Here is a 14,486-nt window from a genome sequence, read left to right as displayed (position 1 = left end):
GCTCCCGACCTTTTGTCTGTATGAATAAAATGTTCTGGCCTGGCTACATTCCTAAAATGGCTTTGATCAGCTGGGATACAAAACACAGCTGACCACACTGTGAAGAAAAACAAGGGGCTTCTCAGGTGATCACGTACAACAGTCAAGTTTTAATCTACTGCAATGTCGAGTGTGTTGTATTAATTCAGCTGTGTTTTAGGTTAAACTTTTCAAAAAATCTGAAAAACAATTCAATCACACAAGGTGTGCTTTTTGATGCACAAGGCAAGATTCCACCAGAATACATTCTGAGTTGAAATACTTCAGTTAAATATTATAAAATCAAATATTTTATTTCACAATCAAGACACAGCTTTAGGAATGACTTGTTCATGTTTTATTTTTACCTGAGACAGATGGGGCCTAGCTAAATTTATTGAATATAATACATAAAATTCAATGCTTGGATAAATGTCAGGCTCCCTTGAGTGTCATTTTACAGTGTTGAAAATGACACATAAAATGGTTAAGGTTGAGGTCACAGGGAGGGTGTTATCCATCAAGACCACATGGTGTAAAATGACACTGCATTATGATAACATGTGAAGTACACTGGCATGCTGTACATGCACAATTTCATTTAACCAAGCCGAGCTCTCCAGAAAGACGACAAATCCAGACGACTGACCCACATACTCCCTTGTGTAAGTTTAAAATTCTTGTGGGATCATCCAGAGGATATGTCTAAATATTTATAGCTTGTGACCTTTCAAACCAAACTGTATTTGTATAAACATAAAATACATATATATTGGCATACATTTGAGAATCTTGTAAAAAAAAAAAAAGTATATATTCCAGAAAAAAATGTATTGATGGCTTGTGCTGCCAATCTTCCATTTTTTTAAAGAAGTGTGAGAAAGATGGTCATGACTGTTGGTTAAAAAATAAAAGAAAACGACCACAGTCAACGCTTTCAGCACGTCTGTCTTCTAGCCAAAAGCCCACTCAGCCCTCTGACCTCATTTCTACTGTTGACAACTTGGGGGATCATTGTTTGGCCTACATGTCACATATAGAATGCAGCGCGTAAGAGGACAAACATAGCTACACTACAAAGCCTTTGCCAAAGGTTAATTCGATTAAACATGATTCAAGGCTGGACCAACCAGCTAGCCTGTCTGTCTCTGATGAAACACCCTCTTTGTCTGCGTGGTCAGACTTTGTAAAATTGAGGAGGCTGAAACTGTGGAAAGAACTGTGTCCACTTGACCTTGTATGAGGAAGCATTTACTCACGCATAGACTCATGCATAGCACTTGCACGAAGCAAAAAGTAAATACATCTGTCTTTGTGAGCACTTGCACGAATAAAATCCGTTTTGTGCTCATTATTAACTGGACTAAGTAGGAAACAGACCCCTGTATGAACATGTGAAAAGATTTTGTTTTTGTGACTGTCATTCAGGGGTCAACGGTGATAGCCACTTGAAATAGGTCACAGTACCTGGTCAACAGATAAAATACATAGCATGAAGAAAGATATCAGTGAAGTAGGTGATTTTCGGCTGTGCAAACCTCCAAGAGTTTTCTTATGCGAAAGGACAACAGCATTTTTTAAAATATATTACATAACCATCTGTCATTGGCAATTTGTAGCCTTTTTAGGAAAAAGCAAAGCTACGTCTTGTTCACATTAGAGGAAATGTGTCGTGCGTGATGCTGCATAACAGCATCACATAAATCCAAAATCTGACATTTGTTTGATTCAACTCCGGCTCTGATGTTTACTGTGTGACTATGCAGACGCTGAGAAGATACACAAGTTGTATATATCCGCATGAAAAGCAGTAAGGCCAAATTATTCCACTGCATGCAAACCCAACCACACTGAGGCAGAGCTTACTTATCCAGCGCCACCCCCGATTTCAATCTGAAGCAGATGTTCTTTTTTTTTTTTTTTGTATTGCATAACACAAGTAATCCAACACAAAGTCTTCTCTTGGCTGCCTTGTTTCAAGCAGTCTAAAAGTTGAATCCACACATGAGGTTCTTCCCAGGCTTTTATGATTTAACTGTACTTTATAGGAAGTGATGTGGAATCAGTGATGGTTTGACGCAGATTTTCTGTTTCTGCAATTTTGAGAAGTTCCAGTTTAAGCCAAATAAGGAGTTTTGAGTCATTATCAAATGAATGAATAAGTGCACGCTCTATACGTAAGCTAGTGACAAGTTCACCAGGGTGAGGTCAACCTTTGGTATATGATTTTAAAAAGAACAGGTTTAAATAGGTTCTGTACATCATGTCTATTGAACATCTTGGTCAGAAGTGTTAAGTGCTTTCTGCATATAATCAGGCCCGGGATGGCTAATCTGGAGAACCGGAAAAATTCCCGGTGGGCCGGTCTGATGCTTGGGCCGTGAGAGCCGGTGTTCAGTCATGGCACTGGGTTGATCATTCTGCTGCTGCCGCTGTTCCTGGGCCGCCTCCACTGGCACTTTTTTTTTTTTTTTGCAGACTCACCGTGATGTAACATGTCCGTGCACATGGTCAGAGGTGTTTGAAAGATGATAAACAGAAAGAGCAAAGGTGGTGCAGAGAAGGTAAGAATTAAAAAGAGGAAAGCTCTGGAAACAGACGCAGCCGAATATGCAGAAATTAGAAACTTTTTCACTAAAGCTCGCGGTTTGAAACGACAAATGAGTCCGAGGAAACGGATACAGACTTTGTTGAACTTTGCAAACCACTGTTCAAGTTAATTATCAAATCAATTAATTGTGTGTCATTGTGGCGTGAAACATAATGTTATATAATTTAAATAATAGTATGATGCCACCACATAACTGGGAAACTTTGTCCTGTAGCCCCTCAGAGTCAGAAGAAAGATCCAGCACCAAGCAGCAACCAAGAACTCACAAGTCCAGAGTGGGAGGTAGGACTGTTCATTGAGTGAATATTATTAGAATGAATATAATGAAGAGTCTGGTGTAGACCTGCTCTGTATGAGAAGTGCCCTGAGATGCGAGATGATTCAGCTCTACATTAATGAAACTGACCTGATGGCTTTGTAAAAAGTGGAGATTTGTGCTGAGCATTTTGACCATTTTAAAAATGTGATTTAGTGTCAGAGGCAGAGCCAGTAGTGATGAGGGGATTACTGCTGTCAGTATTGAAGGAACAGGTGAGCTGTTGGAACAGAGTGAACAAGCAAGCATTAGTTCCAATACTTACTATGCCCAAACGATAGCAGTGACCCATTTTATTTTTTATCATTAAAAGATAGTAAATATACAAAGCCCACAACTGAAAGGGAATAGGATGAGATAAAAACATTTATTCTCATTACTGATGATGTCCAGTTTTAATAAAGTTCATGCTACTTTTATGAAATGATGAAAGTGAATAAATTGTATTTCTGTGATCTGTGTTTGATTTCTGTCTTTCCTCCTGTCATCCAGATGTTCAGAGGGAGCTGACGTCACATCTGGTCCAGCCGATGGAAGGTCTTGAAGTTCTCTGACTGGAGATGGTCCTCTCACTGGATTTAAGGTTCAGATGCTCGGGAACAAACTCCACCAATGAGCCAACAGGGAAGCTTTAGGTTTAGTAAATGTTGCTATTAAGCATGAAGACTAAAATCTCCATAGGGATCCAAAATAAGCTGGACTTTTATATGAGAGCTTTAGTAAGTCTTCATCTACTTTCTGAAAAGTTTGGTCAATAAAAAAGACAAAAACTAATATTTTCAATTGATTTATAATCTACATTTTTTTCTGTTTTGTGTTTTGACGGGATTACCACAGACCTGACCGTGAACACCGTTGACACCCACCTTTAGGGAGACGCTGCCTAAGATCTCAAGGCTGCTTGGTCGTGGTCTTTCTGGTCCTGCTCCAGAACGCCTTCATCAACTACATCTTCTTTTGAAGAGGCCCTCAGATGCTGCAATCTCTGACCTTAAGGAGGAACTCCTACTTTCACTCTGTAACGAGACGGCGGTTATTTTAAAGACCCAGCTCCTGGCAGCTTTGAGTGAAAATTTAACATCCATCAAAACAGAACTACAGACAGTTAAATCTGAGCTGTTGGTCAGTATTTCAAACATCACCGTCCGACCGGAGCACAGAACAAGGACGGACATCAGCGCTGCATCGTGCACGTCCGTGTTCCGCGCTCTGGTCGGACGGTGATTGCTGTTGCATTGCGCACTCACTTCCGCTTTTGATGACGTATCGTGCTCAGACGATTACTCGAGGCTTTGTTAGCTGCAGCCCTAATCAAGTCCGAGCCGGGTGTCCTAAAGCATGCTGTGGGTGAAACGGGAACGTCAGTCTCCACATCACCGACGACATCGTCACACTTCAAAGCAGAGCACCTGTCTGCTGAACAGAGAATAATAAACTCCTGAAGCAGTTGGTCTGTCCTTCTGTAAGTGAAAGTTAAACAGGAAGTGGTTCACTGACGATGTCGTCCATTCACTCTCCTTCTTCACACCAGATGAGGTTTTCCTTCTGTTGGCTTCATTTAGAAGATCCTCACAGTGAACATGAGACACATGAGATGAAGACAGACAGCACAGTATCAACATCAACAGCAGAGGTTCATTTCAAAGTATCCCTGGAAAGATTTCCTCTACCATATTTATTTTCCAAGCACTGAAAGACAGAAGGGCCTGTAGTCAGTTTAGCTTTAAAGGAGAGGATTTTATTATCCAGTTTATCTGTGGTACAATTTAAATGTAATAACTGTAGCGTTCATCATTACTTTGGACTCATTCTGGGAGGTTATTTCTCCAATCTACACTGCAGGAATACATACTACAACATGTGAATCAGTCATTAAACAATGTTGACGACTAGAGAGTAGATTTACTGTTTTCTCCACTTCAACTTCAGAGACTCAGCAAATATTCAGGACTACTGACAACACAGAACCTTAACCTCACTGCTTTAATCACATCCAGGTTTTCTAAACCTTACATTAATGTGATCCAGCGTCTCCACTGACAGTTTTATTATCTAAATGCACCACATTACACTGACACAACACACTTGCACTGTTTACATGAAACACAACGCAAACATCGTTAGCTTAATGCTACGTTAGCTTTAATCGGGCTACGACTGAGCAGCTAGCTCGGTTAGCACCGCTAACATTAAAACTAATATTTACTGGATGCTAACTTTCTTCTCTGGTCAACACACACTGAAATAAACTCCAACAACATCTGGAGTGCATGACACACATTATATCTGACACTACAGCTGCACATAAAGTGCATTAAAAGCAGGACCGCGAAAACAATCGCCATGTATGACATTTGCAGCAAAAAATAAAAATAAAAAACGCGTGAACAACAGTTTAATATTCAGAGTTAAGATGGATTAAATGCGCTGTCAAACAGCGCTGAGTGGAGTGGGTGACCGGACCAAGATGGCGGCCGTATTTCTCGCTGCACAGTACCCCGAGCGGCGTCTACTCTTTATTTTGTCTATGCTGTCAAATATACCAGACCGGACTGTCAATCAAGTAACCCCGCCCCCTGGGTTCGCAAAACTTTAACGCTCTATAAAAAAATCAATATTAGTTTACTTTAAGATTGGCCACCTGATCTCTCATTTTGACCATGAAAATTAACAAAAAATATATATACAGTCTATGCACCGTGCTCTGTTTGGCTCCACACATGCTGATGACCACTTCCGGTCTCAGAAGATGGAAAAACGGATCTTTTTTCGTTTCTGTCTTTTAATGATTTTATTTTCTTGTTGTTGTAAATATAAAATGAAAATCAAAGCATTTTTAAAATTTCATTAGAAAGTTATGTTATATTATACTGTGAATAACAAACTTGCAGACAACAGTGCAATAATTATTCTTTATTCATGAGGATTAGATATATGTAAACACTACTTTGCTTGATATTTGATATTGCAAAAAAGGACATTGTGATGTTGTAAAGAATAGTGTTGGAGATTATCCCTTTAACTGATGTTCTCATATTTGTGAAATTTAAGTTGTGATGGAACTGTTTCCTTGCAGAGGAAAAATAGATGATAGTGCTATTAGAAAGTACAACACCTTTTATTTTATTTTATTTATTTATTTATTTTTAATATTTTTATTTCTTTTTCATTTCATTTTTAAGGTTTGGATATCCTTGAACACTTATTTGAACAGAATATAGATTCTGATATTGTTGTAAAGAATAATGTTGGAGATGTGCACTAACATTGGAATAAATCTTCATTGTGAAGCAACCCTTACTTACACTGAATTGAAAGTATTTTAGAAAAACACACTGAATTACAAGACAGGGCAAGAATTACTTGATTTTAATAGTAATAGGTCATGATCTAAAGTGGGTCAGTCTGAGACATGAAAGTCCAGGGCTGAAAATGAGTCCCACGCCAGCCCTGCATAGAATCCTGTACATATACAAGGATTTGCTACAGTGAAGTAACAATAGCAAAACCAAATTATGCACACAACAAAATGGCTACAATATGTCATTTTTTTATATGAACTGGGATAGTATAATAAACAGAAAAGCCAATAATAATAATAATAAAAACAGAAAGCATAGCATTGCCTAAGAGACAACTATGTTCTCGGTATTATTTCATTGGAATCCTTCAGATGTGGACAATGGCTGTAAATTCACCATGAAGCAGCTTCAAATAAAAAAGCCACTAATGTGATACCAGAACATAGAGTTTCCGAAACCGATCCCAAAATAGAACGACATTACGAGCAAAGTGGTAAATGAAGCTAAAGTCCTAATTGTCTTGAGGCTTGTTGTGTGCTTCCAGATTCTTTGGCATGCTCGCTCTGCTGCCAGAGTAATTTTCCTCTGTTGTTGATGTTGCATTAGCCTTTAGCACAAGTGTGATTAATCTGCACTAGCAGTTTCTGCTATAGTTGACCCTGCAGTCTGTTTTTATTGGCAAGCCTGAGGTGCTCAGGTATCTGGGCATGAACTAGAAAGGCTGACTACGGCTACCTCGTGAGAAATAATCAATTAAAACCTGCGTCTGTCCTCTTAAATGATTCCCCTCCCCAGACAATAAGCAGCACATCCCTGCTGCCACTAATTAAATGCAGAATGCATTTCAGAGCAGGTATATTGATCAAGACGATCAGCCTCACACTGAATTAGTTGTTTTGACACGAAGAACCTGGAAAGGCCACAGTTTCATATGCAAAAGGCAGCAACGAGAATAATGTTGTGTTTTCGAGTGCTGTTTGATCTGTGATAATGTTTCCAAGCCAGAGCTGAGTCTTCTTGTTCTCAGCGATGGAGGGATGGGAGTCTGGTCTGCTGGACCGGGAAAGCCACAACATATCTAGTTACACACAGGCTGCAATGACTGGCTGCCAATCCGTCTGAGGGAAAATGCTACGAGGACAAACTGTTTTTTCACTCTTGCAGATTCCAGTCGTCACGCAACCTAGCTCTTATTACCTCTCTATCATTAGTGGTCGTGCTGTTTTTGACTTTGGAAGAAGAATACTACATGCTTACTAATACAGAACATTTTCTTTTACGAAGTCTCAATAGCTACAAGATTGGTGTTTCAAAGTTAAAAGTTAATCATAAGTTAAAAGTTCCTTTGTGTGCAGCAGGAGACTTGTGGCTGCACTGCAACTTTGTGCTGCGTTTTACGAATCACATGCTGCTTCTCAGGCTGACCTTGTAAACACAAACAAGGGTCACAAGACTCGGTAGACATCGACGCACATCGGGAGATATTGTGGCGGAGTGGCTGGAACATGCAAGAACGAAACATTACTTGTGAGAACAGACAATGGGGTTGTTTACTCTGAAATTCAAATGAGACGGATTGCACAGTGGTCCTCTTATTCCGGCGCCAGAAAATGAAATCATGTCAGGTGTTGCTGTTATTACAGCTGTCTCATGTGTCTTCCCTGGCTGGGTTTCTCATGAATAAATCTCTCTATAGTACAGAGAAAGTAACTTCCAAAGCACAACTAGAAAGGTAAAAATTGCGGTCTGATGTCGTGACATGCCCGTTATTCCAGTGTATTCGTGCTGTGTAAAATTCAGCAAGTAAAATATGTTGTTTTACTATTTCACAATGCTTTCTATTGCATCCACTTGAATCTGTTTGTTGTTAAAGATTTTAAAAAGATAATGTATAGCATGAATTTCTTTTTTTTTTTTTGCCAGGAGTCATACCAAATCATACATTTTCCTTTTTAGTGGCTCCTAATGTATATTTGTGTTAAGTTATACAGGTGCACTTAATGAACAAAAGACAATATGTCAGCGTATGGTATTATGTAAACATAAGGTTTATTGCAAATGTGCAGTTGTATCCAAACACCATACAGAGCAACTGTTTTCAGGATACTTTACAGCAACAATACCGTTATCTTTACAAAACACATATAAACTTTAGCACTAGCTACAAACAAGATTTCTCCCTGTGAAGTTTTACACATGGTCCTGGTTTGCTCAGCCTCTGTTGTTGTTGTTGTTAAGGGGAAAATAAAAAAAAAAAAGGCAAAAGTCTTTGGTAGCTAGAAAACAACAGCAACAACTGAGCTCAGTGTGGAAATGCATTCCTCTCTTTACTTACAGGCACTGTTGTCATGCCATTGTTCTCAAGTTGGCATCTGAGCAAGAAAACAGACCAGATACTGGACGACGCTGCTAAAATCAGGAGTGCATTTGCAGCAAGAAATGCAGGTGTCTGCTCGATAACCGTCTCCACGGTGTTTACCTCGGGGCATTTCAACCTTTATATACACTCTAGCTTTCCTGTCAAGAGTTAGGCAAGCAACATGGACAGGTACGCCTCTTTAGATTATGCTCCTATTTTACAACCAACTGATTTTTGTTCTGAATTACAAACAAAAGCAGAAGATATAGCAGGATTAATTTCCCCCAAAAGCAGCAAGCCCCAACTGCAGACAATACAAGATTACATTTTATGAATCATTTCAGTATACTGATCAGTCTACTGCAGCAGTTCACCAGCTCTAACAGGCTATACTGTATTAACCTCCACCTCGGATGCCATAGCTTATTCTGTTGATTATTCTTGTTATGCTAAAATGTACATGAACACATGAGCAATACATTGTAGGCAGAGGAAAAGTCCTTGTTATGTGGTTGAAATGTGAGGCTGGAAGTCCTTGAAACTTGTATTTTGATGTTGGACAAATCCACACGATGGGGCTCTTCTCGTTGAGACTTGGGGGACCGTCTCAGATAGGTCTCCTCTGGGTCGTGAGGGAGCAAAGACCCTACACTTTCCAAGTTAGCACCTGCAGGGCCAGCCCGGTCAACACTTCCTCACCCTCCTCTCTAGAGCAAAGGGTGTTTGTTGGAAGGGTTTGGCTAGGCAGGGAAAGCCCCCCTCTGTCTGAAAGCAAGCACTCGTCTGTGTCTAGTCAGCCCTCTCTCTATTCTTAACACTTCTGTCTACAAAAGAGAGACTATGACAAAGAGTTGGACGGTATCAGAGGACGGGCCTGACATGGCACCAGTCAGAGCGTCTCAAGTTCTGTTTTGTGCTTATCAGTGTCAGCAGTTCATTTATGTCCCATCGATCATTTACAGCCCCGATTCTTCACCTTCGTTTTGTCGAAGGGTTCTCGGCGGCGGCGATTTAGTAACGCTTACGTTTAAATGGAGGTCCATTACTGGAAAGAGACAGTGGCTCTGCCCGCCCCAAGGCAGAGCCACTTATACAGCAGAGCCAGTGATGTGGTTGCAGCTCTGCTGCTGCTGCTGGTGCTGGTGGTCTGGGGTCATCTGGACGCTCTGATTGTCCAGAGGTAATAACACATCAGTTGGGATGCGGGACTGGAACTTCTCCAGTTGCTCTGGACTGGCCAGGTTCTTCAGCAGGTAGTTCTCTCTTTCGAGCTGGTTGTTCTTCTCTGCCAACTCCTTGATCTGCTCTTTGAGGATCTCCACCTCTTCACGCACTGCGTACATCAGGTGGTTCTTTACAAGATCCTGGCATGACAAAAAGGAGAGATCAGTTTAGAAATAAAAGCAGAGCCATGTTCAGACGTGCAAGGCTGATGTGGTAGCACAGCTGATGCATGTGCTAAAAAAATCACTGGGTTTGACAGTCAGGTGCTTCATCAGAGGATATCTGCAACTGGGTTTACCCAATGGAATATGTGTAATGTACATGTTACAGGCTAAATTCCACACTGTTTGCAAAAACTGTGCAAAAAATTCGATTTTTTTATTTATCTACTGCCATCATCTTCTGCACTCTTCTACTTTGCCATGTGCTGCTGGCCTGTGCTGCTTTTACGTAACAGGGACTTCCCAGTACATTCATAGAGGGCTGGTTTTGTGCAGGATGCATTAGGGACCAAATCTAGTAAATAAATCTAACAAAAGAAAGGTCACAGGTCCTTTGCTGGGATAATGAATGTGCCTGCTGTGATCTACCAGAAGTCAATTTAAATTTAAGTTGTTGTTTTTTTAAATTTACAAAACCATCCACTCACTGCAATGCATGACTTGGCATTGTAGAACTCAGTCAGTTAGGATTTTAGGACAATTTGTGTGTCAAAACACACGTATATACTGTGTAGTGCAGCCTTTGTTCATGTCTATGCCTGGTGTGTGTTATCTCTGCTTACCATCGCCTGCTCAATCTTGTTGTCGATGGCCACAACGCTAGCACCAGAGGCACTGCAGAAGGGAAGAAGAAAGAAGCCATAAATGAAACAGTTCATAACTTCACTCAAAGTCACCTCACTTCACAAATTATTAACGAAAAGAAGTCTCCAGCAGTGAAACAGAAAGCTTGCAGAAACAGAAAGGAAAACTGTTTACTCTCCTGTTATCTAGTGTATTTCTGTACAGCATAAACTGCAGTGCTGTTGATTGCTTTGAGAGTCAGATCAGAGTTTAATTTAGGTTACAATGTAACAGAGTATATGAGGCAATGGCCAAGTCACAGAGCAAACAGCAAAGTCCAAATCGAGCCGTATGGAGGCATTTGATAAGTACAAACAATATCAGACGGTCCTGTTTGTTTTGAACGGCTATAATAAGCACCGAGAGGCCCGCAGCAGAATGACAAAAGGCTCCTGACTGATTCGAACAAATCCAATAAGAAGAAAATACTGAATTCAAGTATATGATGACCAGATCGCATTATTAAAAAATATTTACCTGTTGTCAAGTTTGACCGATACAACGTCTCCTCCGAGTAGCGAGGAGAAGAAGGAGATGGAGAAGTTATGCAACTGGTAGACGGCCACTTCCATTGGGGTTTTAGCGAACATCTCCGTGCTCATATTGAGTACCAGACTCGTGTGGATTATATTTCTCGCCACGTTTGCGACTGATTGTTTCTCCCCAAAAGAGAAGAAGATCCGGGAATTTCTTTCCTTCTTTCTTTTGTTATGTCTCTGATAGCGATGCACTAACTCGCTGCTGGCTGAGTCGGTGCTGTGTCGGTTTTGCGTGAGCTTCGCTGATTTTTACGAGCGACTGTCTGATGCTATTTCTGCCACAGGCCTCTATTTGAATGACTGGCCGCCTGACGTCACCTGACGCGCGCATATATTAGTCAAATGAGTCGAGCGACACAAGGGGGCGGGGTTTGTGGTGCCTTCAGGCGCCGTAAGAAAAACTGCAAGTGAACCGTGTCAGATTCTGATAAACATCCACCGCCTTCACTTTTTTTTCCTTTTTTACATAATCAACCAAAACAAGACTCCGTCACGTACATTATTGTGCTCCAGTGACCGATCCACGGGGCTGTTTCAGGTCGTTTGTTGCAGTTTTGTGAAACAGAGTAGAAATTAAATTATAACACATAATGCACTAGGTCCATGCATCATTTCACACAAATTTGCAGTTGCTGAGCAAATTCACAACGTGGCAACTGAATTCTATTTTATTTACATTTTTATTCAGAACCTGCTGCCAATTATTGAATCAAATCATGCTGATACTGAGATATCCACGGGCTGCTCAGTGGACTAGTGGTTAGCACTTTCGCCTTGCAGCAAGAAGATCCCTGGTTCGACTCCCGGGGTGGGCCTGGGATCTTTCTGCATGGAGTTTGCATGTTCTCCCTGAGCATGCGTGGGTTTTCTCCGGGTACTCCGGCTTCCTCCCACAGTCCAAAAATATGCTGAGGTTAATTGGTTACTCTAAATTGTCCGTAGGTGTGAATGCGAGTGTGAGTGTTTGTCTGTGTATGTAGCCCCGTGACAGACTGGCGACCTGTCCAGGGTGTCCCCTGCCTTCGCCCGAGTCAGCTGGGATAGGCTCCAGCACCCCCCGCGACCCCAATGAGGATAAAGCGGTGTATAGAGGATGGATGGATGGATGAGATATCCACCACTGTGTCTAAAAGTATGATAGATTTAATTTTTGGTTCATGTTTGTCAAATCACATCAACAACTAATCAAAGATTTTAAAAAATTAATAAAAACAACTGTGTAAAATTCAACTCTCCCTAATTTAATCTGTGACACGGAACAACACGAAAACAAAGGATTTCAGCTCCCACTACTGGTAAACAAAATTGTAACTCCCAATCTTGACTAGAGCACCTGAATGCAGCATTTCATATGCCCTGCCTCTGAACTTCTACTCCGCCACTTGCCTCTGCAGTTAAGCCACAGACCGAAATCTGCACTAATTGCTATAAAACAACAACCTGAACATATATTTTTTAACCACGGCGCATAAATAAGTCGCTGGTGTTGCAAATAATAACAAAATTCAATCTGTCTATTTGACGCAATATTCCGCAATGTTTTGTCTCCTCTGATTTTAAAGGGAATTATTCATTAGACCTGCATGATTTAAAACCATGATTTGTAGATATTTGTGATTTGAACGCTATGCAAGTATTCAGCTCTTGAGTTCTCTAAACTTTTCCACTCTGCACATGTCTTTGAGTAGTAATAAAAACAAGAACAGTTTGTCCATGTGACTTGTTGGAGTTGTTGTTTGTCTGGGAAGATTATATGCCATAACACAATGTCCAGCACTATCTGTACATAAGAATACACTGAACAGGTACTTTTCCATGCACAGACCCAGTAAATTTCCCAACAGTCTCTGTCTGAACACTACTGCTCTCTAGTGGTGCAGAAGCAGGCTGCAATATCCATAAAGGACAATATTCGAAACAGAGGCTCTGTTCATGGGCACTGTGTTTACTAAGGAATTTTCCGTACAATCTTTCCGGAAATTCCAGGTTATTTTCCTTGCTTAGAAACAAAAATTCTTCAAGAACATTCTGTATTATACATTTATTGATTTATTGCATACTGTTGACTTGCCTTAGTAGCCTACTTAAATTTTTCTCAAACCAAACAATAGGATTTTGTAGGGTAGTACAGCTTTACGTTGTGTAGCCTATATTCCCATGGGTCACAGGAACATTAAGTATTAATATCCACCCTCTAGACTGCATCCACCTGGCTCTACAATGGAGGCACTGTCCTCCTGTCTATGACCTCTTGCACTCCACAAAGCCTTTTGAACTTGCATGTAACCACGTGTGGTACAACTGTGCCATCACCTTCGAAGTACAATAAACAATTTGAGGTAGACGCCGGCTGCAGCACACACAGAGAAAGCACACCTGTTGTCTTCTTGTTTCTCCACAGGATTTTCCACTCAACAACTGAAGCTGCTATTGAGCAATAGACCTTGTTTTTGCTGCTGCGTCCATGCAGGTTTTAATGGCTTTTATGTAATTGCCCACAGCGTCTCAGCTGTTGCATTATGTTTCATTTTGCTGTTGCAATTAGCTGACTCAATACTGATAATAAGCCAATTACATTTCACTAGAGAGCCTCTGAATAATAATTTGTCCTCCAAAGCCCCTTCTCGGAGAACACCAGCTTGTCAATAAGTTGGAACTATAGAAATTATCTGCTGAGTGTGTTTTTACATCCAACTCTAGGAGCCATTCAGCTCCATAAAAATCATGTTTTCAGTCATATCTTTGAACAGATTTTAGCTCTATTTTAATGAGAAAAATAGCACTGAATATGAATTTGTACTCATAATGTTTGCACCCACCATAGTGACAAATCTCCAGAAAGATGATACTGGACTGTAAAAGTGAAATTTAAAGTGATAAATGACCCAGGACCCTCTTATCTCTGCAAGATAAACCGAATTCCTCAAGATCAACGCTTTTTTTGGGGGGAGGGGGGAGAGAAAAGGGAGTTCTGTTATGTAACAAAACAATTAGAGTGGAAGGGATGACTTTTGGTAGGCCTAACGCGGCTAAGCAGAAAGCACATTGACTGGGTATTAGGGCCCATAGTGCCTGTCGTCTCAGATTTCGTGCTGTGACAGTACAGCTGCCAGGTTTAATATCAAGCCCTGTTCGAGCAATGAGAGGCAGCTGAATTACCTTGCCCTGCTGTGATAGTCCCATTTTGGAGGCGGGAGTCACACCGATTGCCTTTGGCTAAGCAGAGATGCTCAGATAGAAGCTGCCGACACTGGAGAGCCTTCCTGCACTGG

General features: G+C 40.9%; 1 protein-coding gene and 2 long non-coding RNA genes across 5 annotated transcripts in view; 1 reads left to right on the top strand and 2 right to left on the bottom strand.

Annotated features, from left to right (window-relative positions):
• The first annotated feature begins 401 nt into the window (after positions 1 to 401).
• Positions 402 to 4,256, top strand: LOC127535783 (uncharacterized). Its single transcript, XR_007944625.1, has 5 exons — positions 402 to 683; positions 2,497 to 2,582; positions 2,844 to 2,911; positions 3,438 to 3,664; positions 3,783 to 4,256. It is a non-coding gene; the product is annotated as an uncharacterized LOC127535783 (long non-coding RNA).
• On the bottom strand, positions 3,294 to 4,541 carry LOC127535784 (uncharacterized). The gene is made up of 2 exons (XR_007944626.1): positions 4,193 to 4,541; positions 3,294 to 3,961 (listed from the first exon to the last, which is right to left on the bottom strand). It is a non-coding gene; the product is annotated as an uncharacterized LOC127535784 (long non-coding RNA).
• A 3,736-nt stretch (positions 4,542 to 8,277) lies between these two features.
• tsc22d3 (TSC22 domain family, member 3) overlaps positions 8,278 to 14,486 on the bottom strand; it is a 36,991-nt gene continuing 30,782 nt past the window's right edge. For 2 of the 3 annotated variants that reach the window (XM_022189001.2, XM_051954566.1), the window contains 2 exons: positions 10,615 to 10,666; positions 8,278 to 9,970 (listed from right to left, as the gene is read on the bottom strand). In XM_022189001.2, coding sequence (XP_022044693.1) covers positions 9,695 to 9,970; positions 10,615 to 10,666 — 328 coding nt within the window. In that variant the 3' untranslated portion in view covers positions 8,278 to 9,694. Of the gene's footprint in view, positions 9,971 to 10,614; positions 10,667 to 11,152; positions 11,493 to 14,486 lie in introns of those variants that run through there. The other variant, XM_022189006.2, reaches the window with a different exon arrangement.

The sequence above is a fragment of the Acanthochromis polyacanthus genome, chromosome 10 (assembly GCF_021347895.1).
Source record: "Acanthochromis polyacanthus isolate Apoly-LR-REF ecotype Palm Island chromosome 10, KAUST_Apoly_ChrSc, whole genome shotgun sequence".
NCBI lineage: Eukaryota > Metazoa > Chordata > Actinopteri > Pomacentridae > Acanthochromis > Acanthochromis polyacanthus.
The sequence above is the reverse complement of the archived record's forward strand: the minus strand, read 5'-3'. Positions and strand labels throughout refer to the sequence as shown.